Source organism: Nannobrachium achirus (genome assembly GCF_963921795.1).
Source record: "Nannobrachium achirus genome assembly, chromosome: 12".
In the NCBI taxonomy this organism is placed as follows: domain Eukaryota; kingdom Metazoa; phylum Chordata; class Actinopteri; order Myctophiformes; family Myctophidae; genus Nannobrachium; species Nannobrachium achirus.
The window spans coordinates 25639151-25653756 of record NC_137832.1 but is presented as its reverse complement, the minus strand read 5'-3'; the positions used below and the strand labels follow the sequence as shown (position 1 = coordinate 25653756).

The 14606-nt window shown below is 41.6% G+C and overlaps 1 protein-coding gene and 1 pseudogene across 2 annotated transcripts; one reads left to right on the top strand and one right to left on the bottom strand.

Moving 5' to 3' along the window:
* The first annotated feature begins 208 nt into the window (after nucleotides 1-208).
* LOC308295836 (zinc finger protein RFP-like) lies at nucleotides 209-4520 on the top strand (annotated as a pseudogene). Its single transcript has 2 exons — nucleotides 209-299; nucleotides 2858-4520. The product of its transcript is annotated as a zinc finger protein RFP-like (transcript).
* A 2430-nt stretch (nucleotides 4521-6950) lies between these two features.
* Nucleotides 6951-13496, bottom strand: ranbp1 (RAN binding protein 1). The gene is made up of 6 exons (XM_080738959.1): nucleotides 13345-13496; nucleotides 11103-11239; nucleotides 10672-10829; nucleotides 9823-9951; nucleotides 9204-9272; nucleotides 6951-8510 (listed from the first exon to the last, which is right to left on the bottom strand). Exons 1-6 carry the CDS (start codon nucleotides 13357-13359, stop codon nucleotides 8371-8373), a joined length of 648 nt encoding a protein of 215 aa, XP_080595085.1. The 5' UTR covers nucleotides 13360-13496; the 3' UTR covers nucleotides 6951-8370.
* Between the last annotated feature and the right edge of the window lie 1110 nt (nucleotides 13497-14606).

Here is a 14606-nt window from a genome sequence, read left to right as displayed (position 1 = left end):
CTTGAACCCACAGCCTCTGTATCAAAACATTTTTCGCTGCTTGGTCAGGCTCTCAACACCACGCAGCGGACGTTCATACAACCATGTATTTTTAATGCCTTGCAAAAATCCAGATGTTGTTCTTCCACCAGGTGGTGCCAGTAAAGGGTTAACGGTTACAGCACAAGGAGTTTCTCAGTGACGCAGATCTAATGAAACGAAAGTTAACGCTGAGTGAAACTAGTTTGGTGGCAGCGAACAACACACGCTTTACAAAACCTTATTTTACTCAAATAACGACAACAATAAACAGTACACAGGTGAGAAATAAATAATGATTTATTATTATTCATCAAGAGAGATTAATATTTACATTAAAATGTATCCAGAGACAGTCGAGACTTCCCTAGCTCTGGTCCATAAAGGCTAGAAAGAGTTAGGAGAACTCCTTGAATAATGCTATGGACCTAGAGCTAATCTATAGCGATATTTTCATATTCAATTGCCCAGTCTAATCTTTGGTAAAATACAATGGTGATTTACCATGAAGTAGGCTACAGAATAGTCTATGTGTGTCAGTTAATATTATATGAGCCAGATTCACAACTGGAGAAGTGTGCTCCTCTGAGCGCAGATCTCTGCCAGGCCTGGTTGACTGGGGAAGTCTTGCGCTTTCGATGGCAGGTTAGATACTCACCGCGTCACAGTCAGTGGTGTGATATTGATTTTAGAAGTGTGGGTCCTCTAAATTTAGGGTGACCATACGTCCTCTTTTGCCCGGACATGTCCTCTTTTAGGGGGCTGTCCGGCCGGTCCGGGGGGGTTTTATAAATTCCTTCAAATGTCCGGGGTTTCGCGCATATCACAGTTTAAGCACGGACATTTACAATGCACGTTCAATGGTTCTTTTGGAAACACACTGTGAGAGGCGCTAACCCCGGAACGTGTATTATTCATACTACTCTCTGCCTGCGATCCCTCCCTCCCTCAGCCTGTCTCGCTTTCAGATCAGAGGCAGAGCAGAGCAGAGCAGAGCTCTGCAGCAGATCGCGCAGCGCAGAGCCAAACGAACTGCAAACGCTATTAATGCTCACTCCCTCAGCAACTGTGTTTACATTGGTGAAGGAATCTTGCCTGCTACTCCCTCAATCCTGGTCTAAAAATGACGGGAGACGGCTCTACGGATGCGTATCGGCGAGGCGAAGGTGGTCGCGACGACCGCGGCTTTCAATCACTGATGAAATGCACAAAAAGTGCGAGTGACCAACATTGAGAAGCAGAGCGTTCTGTCAGCAAAGCTGGTAGTCTTCTGTGTCCATTTAGGCATTTTACAATTATAAAAGTTCTGCTTCAAGCCCATAACACTGCAAAGTAGCTTACAAGACTGTGCGAGGTGAGAGCTCTTCTGCTAACTAAATTGACAGAATCTTTTGTACAACCTTGTAAAGCAGAAGATACGGCGGTTTGAATAATGGGCTACCTCTCTTTTATTTAGTTACAAAGCTGAACGTTCATACAGGAGCCAAAAGGCATACTGTATCAGTGGATCTCTCTAGCCTATTAATAGATTTGTAAAGGGTCCAATTGGAACCCCCTCAAAATTGAATACATAATAGGCTATTAGTGGTATAGGGCATAATTGAGCGGTAAACTAGTAATAGAAAAAAAATTGGGGGGAAAAATTATATATATATATATATATATATATATATGCCGGGTAGAGTGTCCTCTTTTTGGATTTTCAGAATATGGTCACCCTATCTAAATTCATATGAGGCGCGCGTGCGTGCAGCAAAATAAGTGTGGGCTCGCCGAGCCCACGCGAGCCCATGGCATCTCACCCCTGGTCACAGTTACTGAGGTTAGGGTTTGAGTATTAGGTTTAGGCATAGAGGTTAACATTCACCCGTGTCTGCAGGTTAGCTACTCCTGTCCCGCGTCGGCAGGTTAGATACTCACCCTTAACATTCGCCCGTGTCAAACAGATGCTATGTCGCAATATCGACACGCTCCCTGGTTGACTATCCAGGGCCTGCAAGTCATAGCCACGGCAATCGGCTTGAAAGGAATCTGAAAAATGTGACAGTTCCGGCTCAATCACTGACTTCAGAGACATTGCGTAGTAGTAGTGTACCAATTTAGCAAAAAAGGGTGTTTTGAGGAAAACGTTAAATATATCTTCACAGGGGAAATGGGCAAGGCATATTGCAAGATTTTATATTATTTTATTTTGTATGTATTACATTTTTACTGCAGGTACAGTTCAAGAGTTGTAGGTGCAAAAAGGGGAATGCCTCCATGAGGCTAATTTGAAAGATCCCATATTTTTCCGCGGGCTGCTCGCCCCCAGATGTTCTTGTATACTTTCCTTTGTTTTACAGAGGTTAAGGTTAGGAATAAGTTTAGGGTTAGGCATAGTGTTACTGAGGTTAAGGTTAGGAATACGTTTAGGGTTAGGCATAGTGTTACTGAGATTAAGTTTAGCAACTAAGTTTACGTTTGGGTTTTGGCATTGGTTTTACTGAGGTTACATTTAGGAATAAAGTTAGGTTTAGGCATAGTTTTACTGAGGTTACACTTAAGTATAACTAGTGGTGCTGGCGACCCTTCCGAGGTCGGATTTGCCCCGGGGTGAGCGTATTTTGGGGCGAGCCGCCGAGCATTCTTGTATTCATTTGAAACATTTGGGGTGGAGGTTATTCCTTGACCTACTGGGAGTGAGTGAGAAAAGCTTCACACTGATCAGTCCAGTGGTGCCACAGATTAGTTGCTCACAGAAACACAGACACATCACACACACACACACACACACGGACAAGGGCAAAAACATAATTTCCGGCCAACTAAACAAAATTTCTTCTTTCACTTTTATTCCCAGTGTGTAGAAATGGCGTCTGCCAGCATTCTCCTGTCTGAAGAACAGTTCCTGTGTTCCATCTGTCTGGATGTGTTCACTGATCCAATCAGCACTCCATGTGGACACAACTACTGCAAAACCTGCATCACTCATTACTGGGACACTAAGGATGTGTGTCAGTGTCCACTATGTAACCAAACCTTCTGTATGAGACCGGAATTCTCTGTTAACAAGGTCTTCTCTGAGATGGCTGATCAGTTCAGGAAGTCAAAGCAGCTGAAAACACCTTCCAACACAAACCAAGAACCTGCTGAATCAAATGAAGTCTCCTGTGACGTCTGTACTGAGAACAAACTCAAAGCCCTGAAGTCCTGCCTGGTGTGTCTGACCTCCTACTGTGAGACTCACCTGGAGCCTCATCAGAGACTCACAGGGTTAAAACGACACAAACTAATCAACCCTGTAAAGAACCTGGAAGCCTTTATGTGTCAGAAACATGACAGACCTCTGGAGCTGTTCTGTAAGACTGACCACATGTGTGTTTGTCAGTTTTGCACTCAGTTAGACCACAAGTCACACCAGATTGTATCTCTGAAAGAGGCTTATGAAGGAAAGAAGGCTGAGCTGGAAAAGACAGATTCTGAAGTTCAGAGGATGATCCAGGAGAGACAAGTGAAGATTCAGCAGGTCCAGCACTCAGTAGAGCTCAGTAAGAAAGATGCAGACAGACAGATAGCAGGCAGTGTGCAGATCTTCACAGCTCTGATCAGCTGTATTGAGAGAAGCCAGACTGAGCTCATTGATGTGATTGAAGAGAAGCATAAAACAACAGAGAAACAGGCTGAAGGCTTTATTAAAGAACTTCAACTGGAAATCACTCAGTTAGAGAAGAGAAGATCTGAGCTGAAGCAGGTCTCACACACTGAAGACCACCTCCACCTCCTCCAGAACTTCACATACATCAACACCCCTACACCCATCAAGGACTGGACAAATGTCAATGTCCCTCAGTCTTCATATGTGGGGACTGTAAGGACAGCTGTGGCTCAGCTGGAGAAGACACTCAGTCAAGAGATGGAGAAGAACCTGTGTGATGTTGAGCTGAGGAGGATCCAGCAATATGCAGTGGATGTAACTCTGGACCCTGATACAGCACACTGTGAACTCATCCTGTCTGAGGATGGAAAACAAGTGAGTGAGTCATGGAAACACAGAGAAGAATCTCCCAGATAACAAAGAGAGATTCTCTCCAATTGTCTCTGTCTTAGGAAAACAAAGCTTCTCCTTAGGAAGGTTTTATTATGAGGTTCAGGTTAAAGGGAAGACTGACTGGACTGTAGGAGTGGCCAGAGAGTCCATCAACAGGAAGGGAAAGATCATACTGACCCCCAACAATGGTTACTGGTCTATATGGTTTAGGAAGGGAAATGAGTACAAGGCTCTTGCTGACCTTCGTGTTCTCCTCCCTGTAAGAAAGGAACTCCAGAAGGTGGGGTTGTTTGTGGATTATGAGGAGGGTCTGGTCTCCTTTTATGATGTGGAGGCCAGAGTTCATCTCTACTCTTTCACTGGATGCACCTTCACTGACAAACTCTATCCATACTTCAGTCCATATCTTAATAATGGAGGTAAAAACTCAGCTCCTCTGATCATCTCTCCTGTCAATCACACAGATTAGACAAATCCTTGGCTTTTGTCAGTTTTCATGTAAGAAACAAATTTACAGCTTTAATATCGTAAAAAAAAATAAGATTGGTGCAAGGTTTATGGTTAGCCTACGTCAGTCAAGCTATTGAACTCGAACACATGTATTCTATTGAAATACAATAACTGGATTTTACATGTCTGAATTACAGCCAAAGACATTAGTGCTTCATTTGAGCAAGTCAAATCTATTCCCTGTTTATGAGACTGACTTTATTGTTTATAGGTGTTATAGGTATAGGTAAATTGAACTACTGTGCAGGATTATTATCGTGCATGATTATTATCAGGATTACATTTTATTGCCACTCTTGTACTACTACTACTACTACTACTACTACTACTACTACAACAGAACATTTAATTGAATATAGGAATGCAAAGATTCTGCAAGAATTGTTGTTGTCTCTGATGTAATGTAGTTATGTTATGGAAGTTGTGATTCTTCAAAGGAGCCGCTATTGTAATATGTGCAGATTTCTTCTCAATACAGAGTTGGTCTAGGCTACTTCTAAAGTGTGGGGGGGAGGTTGCACATTTTGGATTTTTGATACAATGACAATAAATAACACATTATTTGGCAACCCTGCTCTCTCTCACACTAATAGCCGATCTACACTGTGCCTCACATTCATACACTAGTCACACACTACTAGTGGTGGAAACTGGAAAGCAACTAAATTTACTCAAGTAGCCTACTAGCCTGACACTCAGCCTGAATCTTTATTTCGTTTCACTCCATTATTCCTGAATCGCCTAAACAAATGTTTTAATAGGAGTGGCTAGCGATTCAGGGGCTGGAGTTAGGCAAGTAGCCTACTGTACTTAAAACATTTTTTATGTACTTTTACTTCAGTCTTTTCAGATGTTCCAATACACACTAATGGTATTTATAGAGGGTGTGCGCATGCATAAAGTGAATGGCAAATCGAGTGGCAAAGTGAGTTGTTAAATGCAATCAGATAGGACTTTTTTTAGGATGTATGGGCCGTCAAGGCCAGAAAGTAGTTATTTTTTCTACTCAGTAAGCGTTCCCGCATAACTTCCAGGTATGATGTCACGCACATGCCCTCTATTGATCAGTGTTCACGATTTGGTTCATGATTTTTCAAAACAGGCCCCTCCTTTTCTTGAAGAATCTTTCACCACCACTTCTCAAAGCTACTGTTAGTAAGGGAAAGTTAGCAGAGTGTTAGACCGATCTGGGAACTAAATCTAAATCAATAGCTTTCTTCACAAATGTGCTCATAAAGGTGTCTACTATCACCTCTGAACTTTTTCAATCACAACTCCCTTCGGAAACTTTGTGGGAGCCAATCAAAGTTGGGGGTATCCCGAGGGCCTGGGATTAAAGGGGGTAAATAATAAATGGCCAAAATGAGCGTATGAGGTGTGTAATTAGGGTATTTTGGGGCTGCTGAATCCATTCCAACCATTAGTTATCAGTAAAAATTATTCTTTGGCCATAAAATAGGCCACACCTACTTTTGTGTGTCCAAGAGACTTATAATATTGGCAATAAAAAAATGGTTGGAGTAGGTAGGGTTTTAATTCATGAAAACTATTCAAGATCGGGTGGGTAAGCGCACATCATGACACACAGGATAACATGATATAATCTGACAAGGAACACTCAAAAGGGTTTAAAACATAGGGACTAACAGGACACAGGTGAACTCGAATGACATGATTGGCTAAGCCTTAGCCAATTAGGCCTATTTTATGGCCAAGGAGTCATTTTAACTGAAAACTAATGCTTGGAATGGATTAAGCAGCCCAAAAATACCTTTATTACATGCCCCATATGCTCATATTGGCAATTTTCTTTATTTTATTTTGATTGGCTCCCACAAAGTTTCTGAAGGGAGTTGTGATTGAAAAAGTTCAGAGGTGATAGTAGACACCTTTATGAACACATTTGTGAAGAAAGCTATTGATTTAGATTTAGTTCCCAGATAGGTCTAACACTCAGCTAACTTTCCCTTACTATGTAAGAATACTCACATAAGTAACTGGGGCCCCCAGAGGTAACAACTAAAGAACTTTCTTTTTTACCGAATGGGTTCCCCGATTGACAAAGCACTGCCTTTTTTCCAATACTATAGGTATATAGATTCTTGTGACAACTATACATGCAAGTGCAGATGATCCCAAGTGATGGGTGACATTTTTTGGACAAACATGAGTATAAACAGCAACTGGCTGGTGGAGGTACAACTACAACGAGTATTTGTAGTTATTTTTTAGAGATTTGGACAAGGTGTCCAAACAGTAAGCCAGTTTGGCCATCATTCTCTCTCAAATGAGTTTCTTAGGATGTTTAGTCATTAGTTTTGTTAAATAATGGTGTTAAACATCTTTGATTGTTGAAACAATTATCAGGTTTTATTGCAATAATAAACACATGTCAATATGGTCTTTGAGCTTTTATTGTAAGTGGAGGAAATTTGTCATACCATTGAGTGCAAAAATAAAATAAAGAAAAAGAACACATTTTATTCATACACTGCTACCTGCTAAGGGCACGGTCACACTGTAATAATATTCTACTTGAGTGGATACCGCCAATGCATTTCAATGGGAATGGAGCAGATTTGGGGGGAAATCCGCAAATGTCATTCTTCTCAAAACCACTTCATTCCCATTGAAATGCATTGGCAGAATCCGCTCATAGGTAGATTATTCCGGTGTGTCCGTTCCCTAAAATAGGTTTGACTCAGCAAATTAGGGATGTACTTTAGAGGGGATAATAAAAACAGGTCTCTTGTTATCAGCATTTTTCTAGACCTCTCAACATAACAAAAGAACTCTGCTTTCAAAATGATGATTTACAATTATTCCCCAATTACCAACACATTTCCTGCATTTTAGCAGTCGCCTGTAAAAGCATTGAACAGATGCACTGGCACTTCGATGCACTCTCGAGGCAAGGGAGGGGTCAGACAGAGACCAGTTAGGGGTATTTAGCACACAGACATGATACGGCATTGTCTACATGCTTTATATCCGAGGGAATGTTATGACCTAAAACAAATATACAAACTGGACTACCCAGAGTTGGGACTCCAGCCAGAATAACTTTAAGCTAAACCCAAATCTGACGAACCGTTGACTTTGGATTTGGTGTGATGATTGAGATAAGAGAAAGAAAAGCACTTGAAAAAATATGACCTATGAGTGAATCTGATGATCAACCAACAGCCAGATGTCACCAACTGTCTGAAGTGGCTTCCTCCTCCAAGCCTCATCAGAGCAATAATGATCACTGATGTTGAACCTAGAACAAGGAGATTCCTACAAGGCATCCACTGTACAGGCTTAACCTTACACTTGGCTGTATCTAAAAATGGAGACTTGGACAAAGGGGAGAATTGTCATTGCGATGAACTGTAGGATTCAACCCTCCCTAATGCACCTGCTCCTGAACCGACTTAATTATCCTCAACCTTCCTAGAAGCTAAAAAGAAAAAAAGGAAAAACTGTTACCCCAATGTGGGAATTATCAATATCACAAGCCTCATTTCACAGTTTATCAAGAAAATACAATAACATTGAATTACAGGTGAGCAGAAGACTGAAATCTCTGCGCTCCATGGTGTGTATCTGTGTGGGGGCGGGGGGGATGAGGGGGTAGGAATGGAGATCTTTTTTTCCCCAGAAATTGAATACTACTTTATTTCCCAGTGGAACCAAGGACTTGTGATCGAGGCAAAATGGAACGTAAAAAAAACAAAAACAAAAAAAGTGTGTAGTGTCCAAATTCAGTTCTTTTAAAGTCTGCTGTAGAAAAAGAGGAAATTAACATAATTGCAGATCAGCCAAGCAAGTTCTCAGTTCTTCTCAACCGTCACCTCCTTTTTCTCTTCATTTTTTTCATCCGATGCCTTGTCCTCCTTTACGGCCTTGTCCTCCTTTACAGATAGCTCCTCCAGCTTCTCTGCCACTTTGTTTGCACTGTCTGTTTCACCTCCTGCAGGACAATGGAATGTCACATTCAATTCCACATTTCTCTTAAGGCAACTTCTGAAATATTTATTTCTATATCCAAGGAGAATAAGATCTCCCCCCCCCCCCCCCCCCCCCCCCCCCCCCCCCGAAGGAGTATAAATTATGCTTTAGGAAACTAATGTAGGGAAACAGGAACAGCACGGTGCATCTAATGATAAAGTGGTGAAAACTCCAGTCTAAAAATCTGTTTAATATGTAGTCCCCATATAGGGGACGTATCAGATATTAAACTGATAAGAACAGATACTACACTTGATCTTAGCCACTACAGAAACAAAGTGTACTCAGTTGAGTAGTCAGTTGTAAAGTTTTAGGCCTAAATCAGCACTGAAACACTTGAATGAACTGTATTTTGTCAGAAAGTCTAAAGTCCATTAATATATAAAATTAATAGTCAAATATTTTCATTAAAATCCCAAATTTGATCAGACAAATTAAATTCTGTGTCCAGTACAGCCCTAAGCACTTGTGTGGCGCAGACGCACATATCTGCAAACACTCACGTGATGTGTATTACATTATAACATTTGATTCTCAGCTATGTTGGCCAGCCCAAACAATATACGTGTACCTAGCGGAAACCCTGGTGGAGCATATATATGGCTTTTTACCATGTGGCAATTGGAGGAATGAACACACCAAATATTTCACGTACCTGTTATCTTTTCTGATTTTCTGGCTTCCTCTTTGCACTCGTCAAACTTTACCTTGAATTTCTGAGCGTCTGAAAAGTGATCACATGATTATGATGACACATGATTTTACGAACAGACATCTCATACTGGTATTGCGTTGTGTAAAGCCAAATTGCATAATGTCATCTTTGTTTGCGATTGGTCATACATGCTTTATTGCTACCATCTCTGCTTTCAATGCATTACAGCCAAAATCAAAACTAATGAACCCCCTAAAGCGAAGGAAGACTTTCTTTACTGCTACACGTTATTTGCAATTTATCACATTCATCATATATTCAATATGCGGCTAGAGAACGCTAAAGCTAAATATAAAGACATTCTGGACTCGATGGTATCCAAATGATTTAAATCAGTCAGTCAGTCATGAGAACGTTAATCCATGCAGGTAATATTGTGGTTAAGTTGACTTACAAAGAGACTAACAAAACATGGAAACAAAATAGACTGTGTTCAACTTTCTGGTTCTAAAAACAATTAGCCTGGACCAATTAAAACTATAGTTCAATTTTAAATTAGATTGAGGCAAGAGAATAATAATAATAATGACAATAATTATTGAGGCAAGAGAATGCTCACTTTCTGCGTTGAGGAAACGTATTGCCAGGAGTTCTGGTTTGGGACTTTCATCTGCGAAGTCTGCCAGTGTGTTCCATACCCAGGCCCTATCACTGCCGGCATTGGGCTTCAACTCCATCATAGGCAAGACTGAAATTCAGAAGGAAGGGGAAAGGGTTACAAATTTAAGTATGCTTGTTAAGTGTTACCATGCTTGGTTTTAGGACGTTAAATATGGTAGTAGCAATGTTGTAGTGTTAACCCATTTAGGCCTGAACACATTATGACGCAATATTTTATTCTTTAAATATAAAAAAATAGCAGATATACAAGCTCACAGCGCGGCACCGAGTGCCGTGCTGCGAGCTTGTAGATCTGCTATTTTTGAAAAATCGTGAAAATTAGAATTTTGACCCGATTCTATAAGTGTCTTTTGAATCCTTCTGAGATTTTTGGAAAAAACCTATGTTCCTATGTCAGCAATCTGGCCAGCCATCGTCAAAGAAAAGGTCCTTTTCACTTAACTGGAGCTCAGTTAGTCTGTTCTTGAGAGACTACTATGTCAGTGGTGCTCAAACCTTTTCATGTGAAGGACCCCCAAAATGATATTTATTTGGCCACAGACCCCCATTTCAAAATATCTAGTTCCAGGGACCACCCAGAAGCAAAATTTTAGTTACAACCATTCGCTTTGAAAAAACATATATTCAAAGATTTGCACACATTTTCATGACTTTTTCAAAAATAGCAGATCTACAAGCTCACAGCGCGGCACTCGGTGCCGCGCTGTGAGCTTGTATATCTGCTATTTTTCAGTAGTTAAAGCAGTCAATAATCCTAGGCCTAAATGGGTTAAATAAGCTGACTCACTGTGGTGATTGGCACAGATCTTCAGGGTACGGTCTCTCCTCATCAGTAGGCGGATGGTGCCCTTCTCTTTGTGTTTCAGCATCTTCACATCACCAGTACCACGCTCCTTCCACTCTGGAGGGTCGTTCTCAGAAGCAAAGCGGTAGAGCTTGGCCCGCCTACAGAGAGGGTGTCACTGGTTGTAAAATGAGCAGTCTCTCTCCTCCCAACACTACTACATAGAGACCTTACATGAGGCCCGAATGGGTATGCAAAATAAAGTTTTTTGTTTACTGGATTTGAGCTCTTGGGCACTGCTATTTAAATTGCATGCCAATCAGGTTGCAATCGATTAAATTGTATTACTGAATTCGTTGCCAACAAATGTGATTATCGGTACATGGTACTACAGGTACACACATTATCCAACAGTTATCACAGAAGCATCTTACATTTTGAAAAGCTCTTCTTCGTCTTCCTCCAGCGTTTTCACCTCCTGCTCTGGGAGAGACACGATGGGCTCAAAGTGGGGGTCATGGTTCACATCTTCAGTATTGTCTGTGGGTGTTTCATGGTCATCTGGAGTGTCCTTAAAACAGCAGAATGGAAGTGTTACAAACTCAATCAAAAACTGTAGACAATTCATCATATGCCAATTATGGTGCCATGTCATAGTTCCAAACTACCATTATTCCGACCCAACCACCTAAACCTAACCTCAGTAAAACTAATGCTGGTGAAATGCTAACCTGCCAGTGCTGGTGAATGCTAACCTGGTGACTGTTAACCTGGTCGCAATATTGAGCGGTCGGACTTATGATCAGTCCCCATTATTATTACTGTGAAAACTAACAGTCCTGCTATTAACACCGGAGGCATGATTTTATCAAATTTGCTCACACCATTGGTTTAGGGTTACTGTAACTATTGGGCTCTGCTGTCTACAAACAGAAAGTAAGTATCAATGGGGGGGATTTAAAAGATCACTGTTGGGAAGTACAGCTTTTGTGGGGGGAATTGGCAGTAGCTTTTGTAACTGGCAGTTGCTGGTGCTGAGCCAAGCATCTTTGATGCAAGGTGGGATTAAATAGTAAATACTCGCACTATTTTCTTATTTAGGGAAAGTTGGGGAAAATCAAATCATGTAGAACAAAAAATGTAATGTTTCAAGGCTAGGACTAAATTCAATGCCACTCCATTGCAGTTGTATTTTCTAAAGCAAGGTGCAAGTGAAAAAATCCAAAAGATTTTGACCAGTTTGACAAGTTTGAAACGTTCTTCGGTACCATGTCTAAAGGAGTGTTCACAAAAACCACTGAGAAAACACACGAACAGCTAAACTGGAAGCAAAATGTATGATTATGGTGACAATCACACCATGGTGACAACTTTGTGGCATGTAACATGTTTAAGTATGGTAAGCAGTGTGGATGTATGCGTTTACATTTTGCAGAATAAAGGACAGAACTCACAAAGTGCTCCCCCTAATACCACAATACTCAACTTTTGGCAAACACTCCCACATTACTTTTTGTTTTAGCTTAGTTCAGCTAGTTAGCTTGCTGCATCATATAGCACTTGTAGCAACGTGGCTACTCCTAACTTGACCAGGCACGTTATTTGTCATTAATACATATTTAGCAAACAGACTGACATTAAATGAGTTTGTTTTTCCCAACAGGGTTCTTGTTCATGAGTACAATTCATACACCTGGTATCACGTCTTTGTCAATATTAACTTAATTTCGGGGCCTTTAACAGCTAATGTTAGCCAACAACTAGAGCAGAACAAAGTAACTGCTTGGTTAAGTTATCAACTTGCTCCAATGTGCGCTTCATCAGCAACTGAACATGATTGTTGATTACAGCGACACATAGGACACATAGGTCTGCACTAAATATAGTGCAGACCAGGCCAAAACAATCATATATTAGTGACTGATCCTGTCAACACTGCAAAATTGCTAGTTAGCTCGTATTAGCCAGGTAGCAAATGTTAACAAGGCTAGCTTTAACAGAGAAAGGACCCATGTAGAAAGATAAATCAGTGTAACGGATTTGATCGACTTGATCATAACGCGATCAGAGGAATGTCTGAAGCCGTGCATTAATTATACTGACAGCGTTGTTATTGTCAATGTACTGTTGTGTACCAGAGTTGGGGCTTAATCAATGTATACTTAGTCATAGATAGTAGGTTCGACAAACATCGTGTTTTCAACTGAAACGGTGTCGCCGTGACTTGCGTCCACGTTACATTTCCCCTGTGGGAAAGTATGTCGTTTGTGTCACGAAGAATAAAATGTGGACCAATAAATACATGCTAATGTAGCTAACGTTAGCATGCTAGCTGGATCGCTCCACTTGTGTGAGCTTTGCTTTAGTCTAAAGAAAGGCGGTAAAGTATTCAGGTTGTCGCTTTCGGGACTGGCTAAAAGTAAAAGCCAACGGTTTGCAATAAACGTTTGATACGTTTGCTTGAAAGGGGAGAACGTGTCAGCGCGGAATTTCCTTTATTTTGTTGTTAATAATAACGACACCGTACACACACACAGCGCATCATTGCCGGCATTTTCCCCCCGTCGCTTCCTTCACAAACTTTAACGAATGTCAATTAAAACGCGCCGTTTGGCAGAAAATGTTAGTTTGAGTCCACGCACGACACATGCCAGCACGCCAGACGCACAGCCTCACCTTGGGATCCGCCATTGTAACGTAGATGTTTGAAGATTGTGGAATTAGTTTGACGCCAAACTCAGATTCAGTCTACTCAGTTCACTGTTCTCTCTTCCTTCCTGCTGCTGCTGCTGTTCGGCTCGAGCTTTCGCGCGCCGAATTTCCTCCACAGTCCACTGACTCCACATACGCAGTACGCACACACACACACACTGAGGGAAGACAGCAGCGGCGTCAGTTCACAAAAAGATAAGGTATGGCAACATGACTGGGGCGCGCGTGCAAGACACCAGTCATGTTGCCATACCTTAAAGTGTGGGGATTTAAGGGGAGCAAATGCTAATTTCGTGCAATTTTGACTTAAAGCGCGAAATTTTGCACATATGTAGCCCAGGGCTTGCTCTAATGATTTAGCTAGGGCGCCCGAGTCTGCGACCTTCGGGGTCGCCACAGCGGCCAAATCAAGTTGGGCTCCCATTGACTTTCTATACAGGAGGAAAATACCCAGAATTTCTTTTTTTTTTCTGGGTATTTAAGGAGGATCTGAGGGGTCTCACTAGGGGTTTGTCATGATGCTGAATCCATTGCAGGCATTTGTTTTGCACAAAAAACATTCAGTGGGCTAGAAATGGCCTCAGAAAACAATACACGTATCGTATGGGTGAGTATTCATGTTAGTCGGAGGCCTTAGGGTTTTTTTTCTCGTGCTAATCAGTCTAAAACTGCAACATTTTGCACAGATGTAGCTCAGGGTATGGTCTAATGATTTAGCTAGGGCGTAACCTCGCCCACCAGGCTTTCTCAAAGCCTGGTGTTCGTTCACTACAGGCCGTTTGGTTTCCGCCTAAAGCGCGGAAACCACTAGAAGAAGCGGCGTCGCTTTGATTTGGTTCCCTCCGTTTGTTTCCCCAATCCCTATTAAAATGCTCGAGTAGCCTAGTGTAGTCTTGCCAGTCGCTAAAAGTTGGACTAAAAGATGCACATACCAAACGATTTTTTTCAAAAGCAAAACTACTCCGCATCAAGGAGTTTATTAGTTAGGCCCTAAAAGTGTGTCCTGAGTGCAGGGGAATATTTTGGGTTAAAACTGAATCCGGTTTTATCTTTCCGGCAAATTGTAGTCCTTTAGTACTACAACATGACGTTTTGGGGTTTCCGCTCCAGACCGGTTACAAACCCGAAAAGCGAAGTGATCCCAGACTAGCTAGGGCGCCTGAGTCGGCGACCTTCGGGGTCACCACAGCACCAACAAAACTCTGAAAAGTGATGACTCATCACTT

What these genes read in the sequence shown, in the direction of transcription:
- ranbp1 (XM_080738959.1), bottom strand. An exon ending in GAAGAAGAGCTTTTCAAAAT is followed by an intron (nt 10,830 to 11,102) that starts GTAAGATGCTTC and finishes CCCTCTCTGTAG; the next exon opens with GCGGGCCAAGCTCTACCGCT. An exon ending in ACGTTTCCTCAACGCAGAAA is followed by an intron (nt 9,273 to 9,822) that starts GTGAGCATTCTC and finishes ATCACTTTTCAG; the next exon opens with ACGCTCAGAAATTCAAGGTA.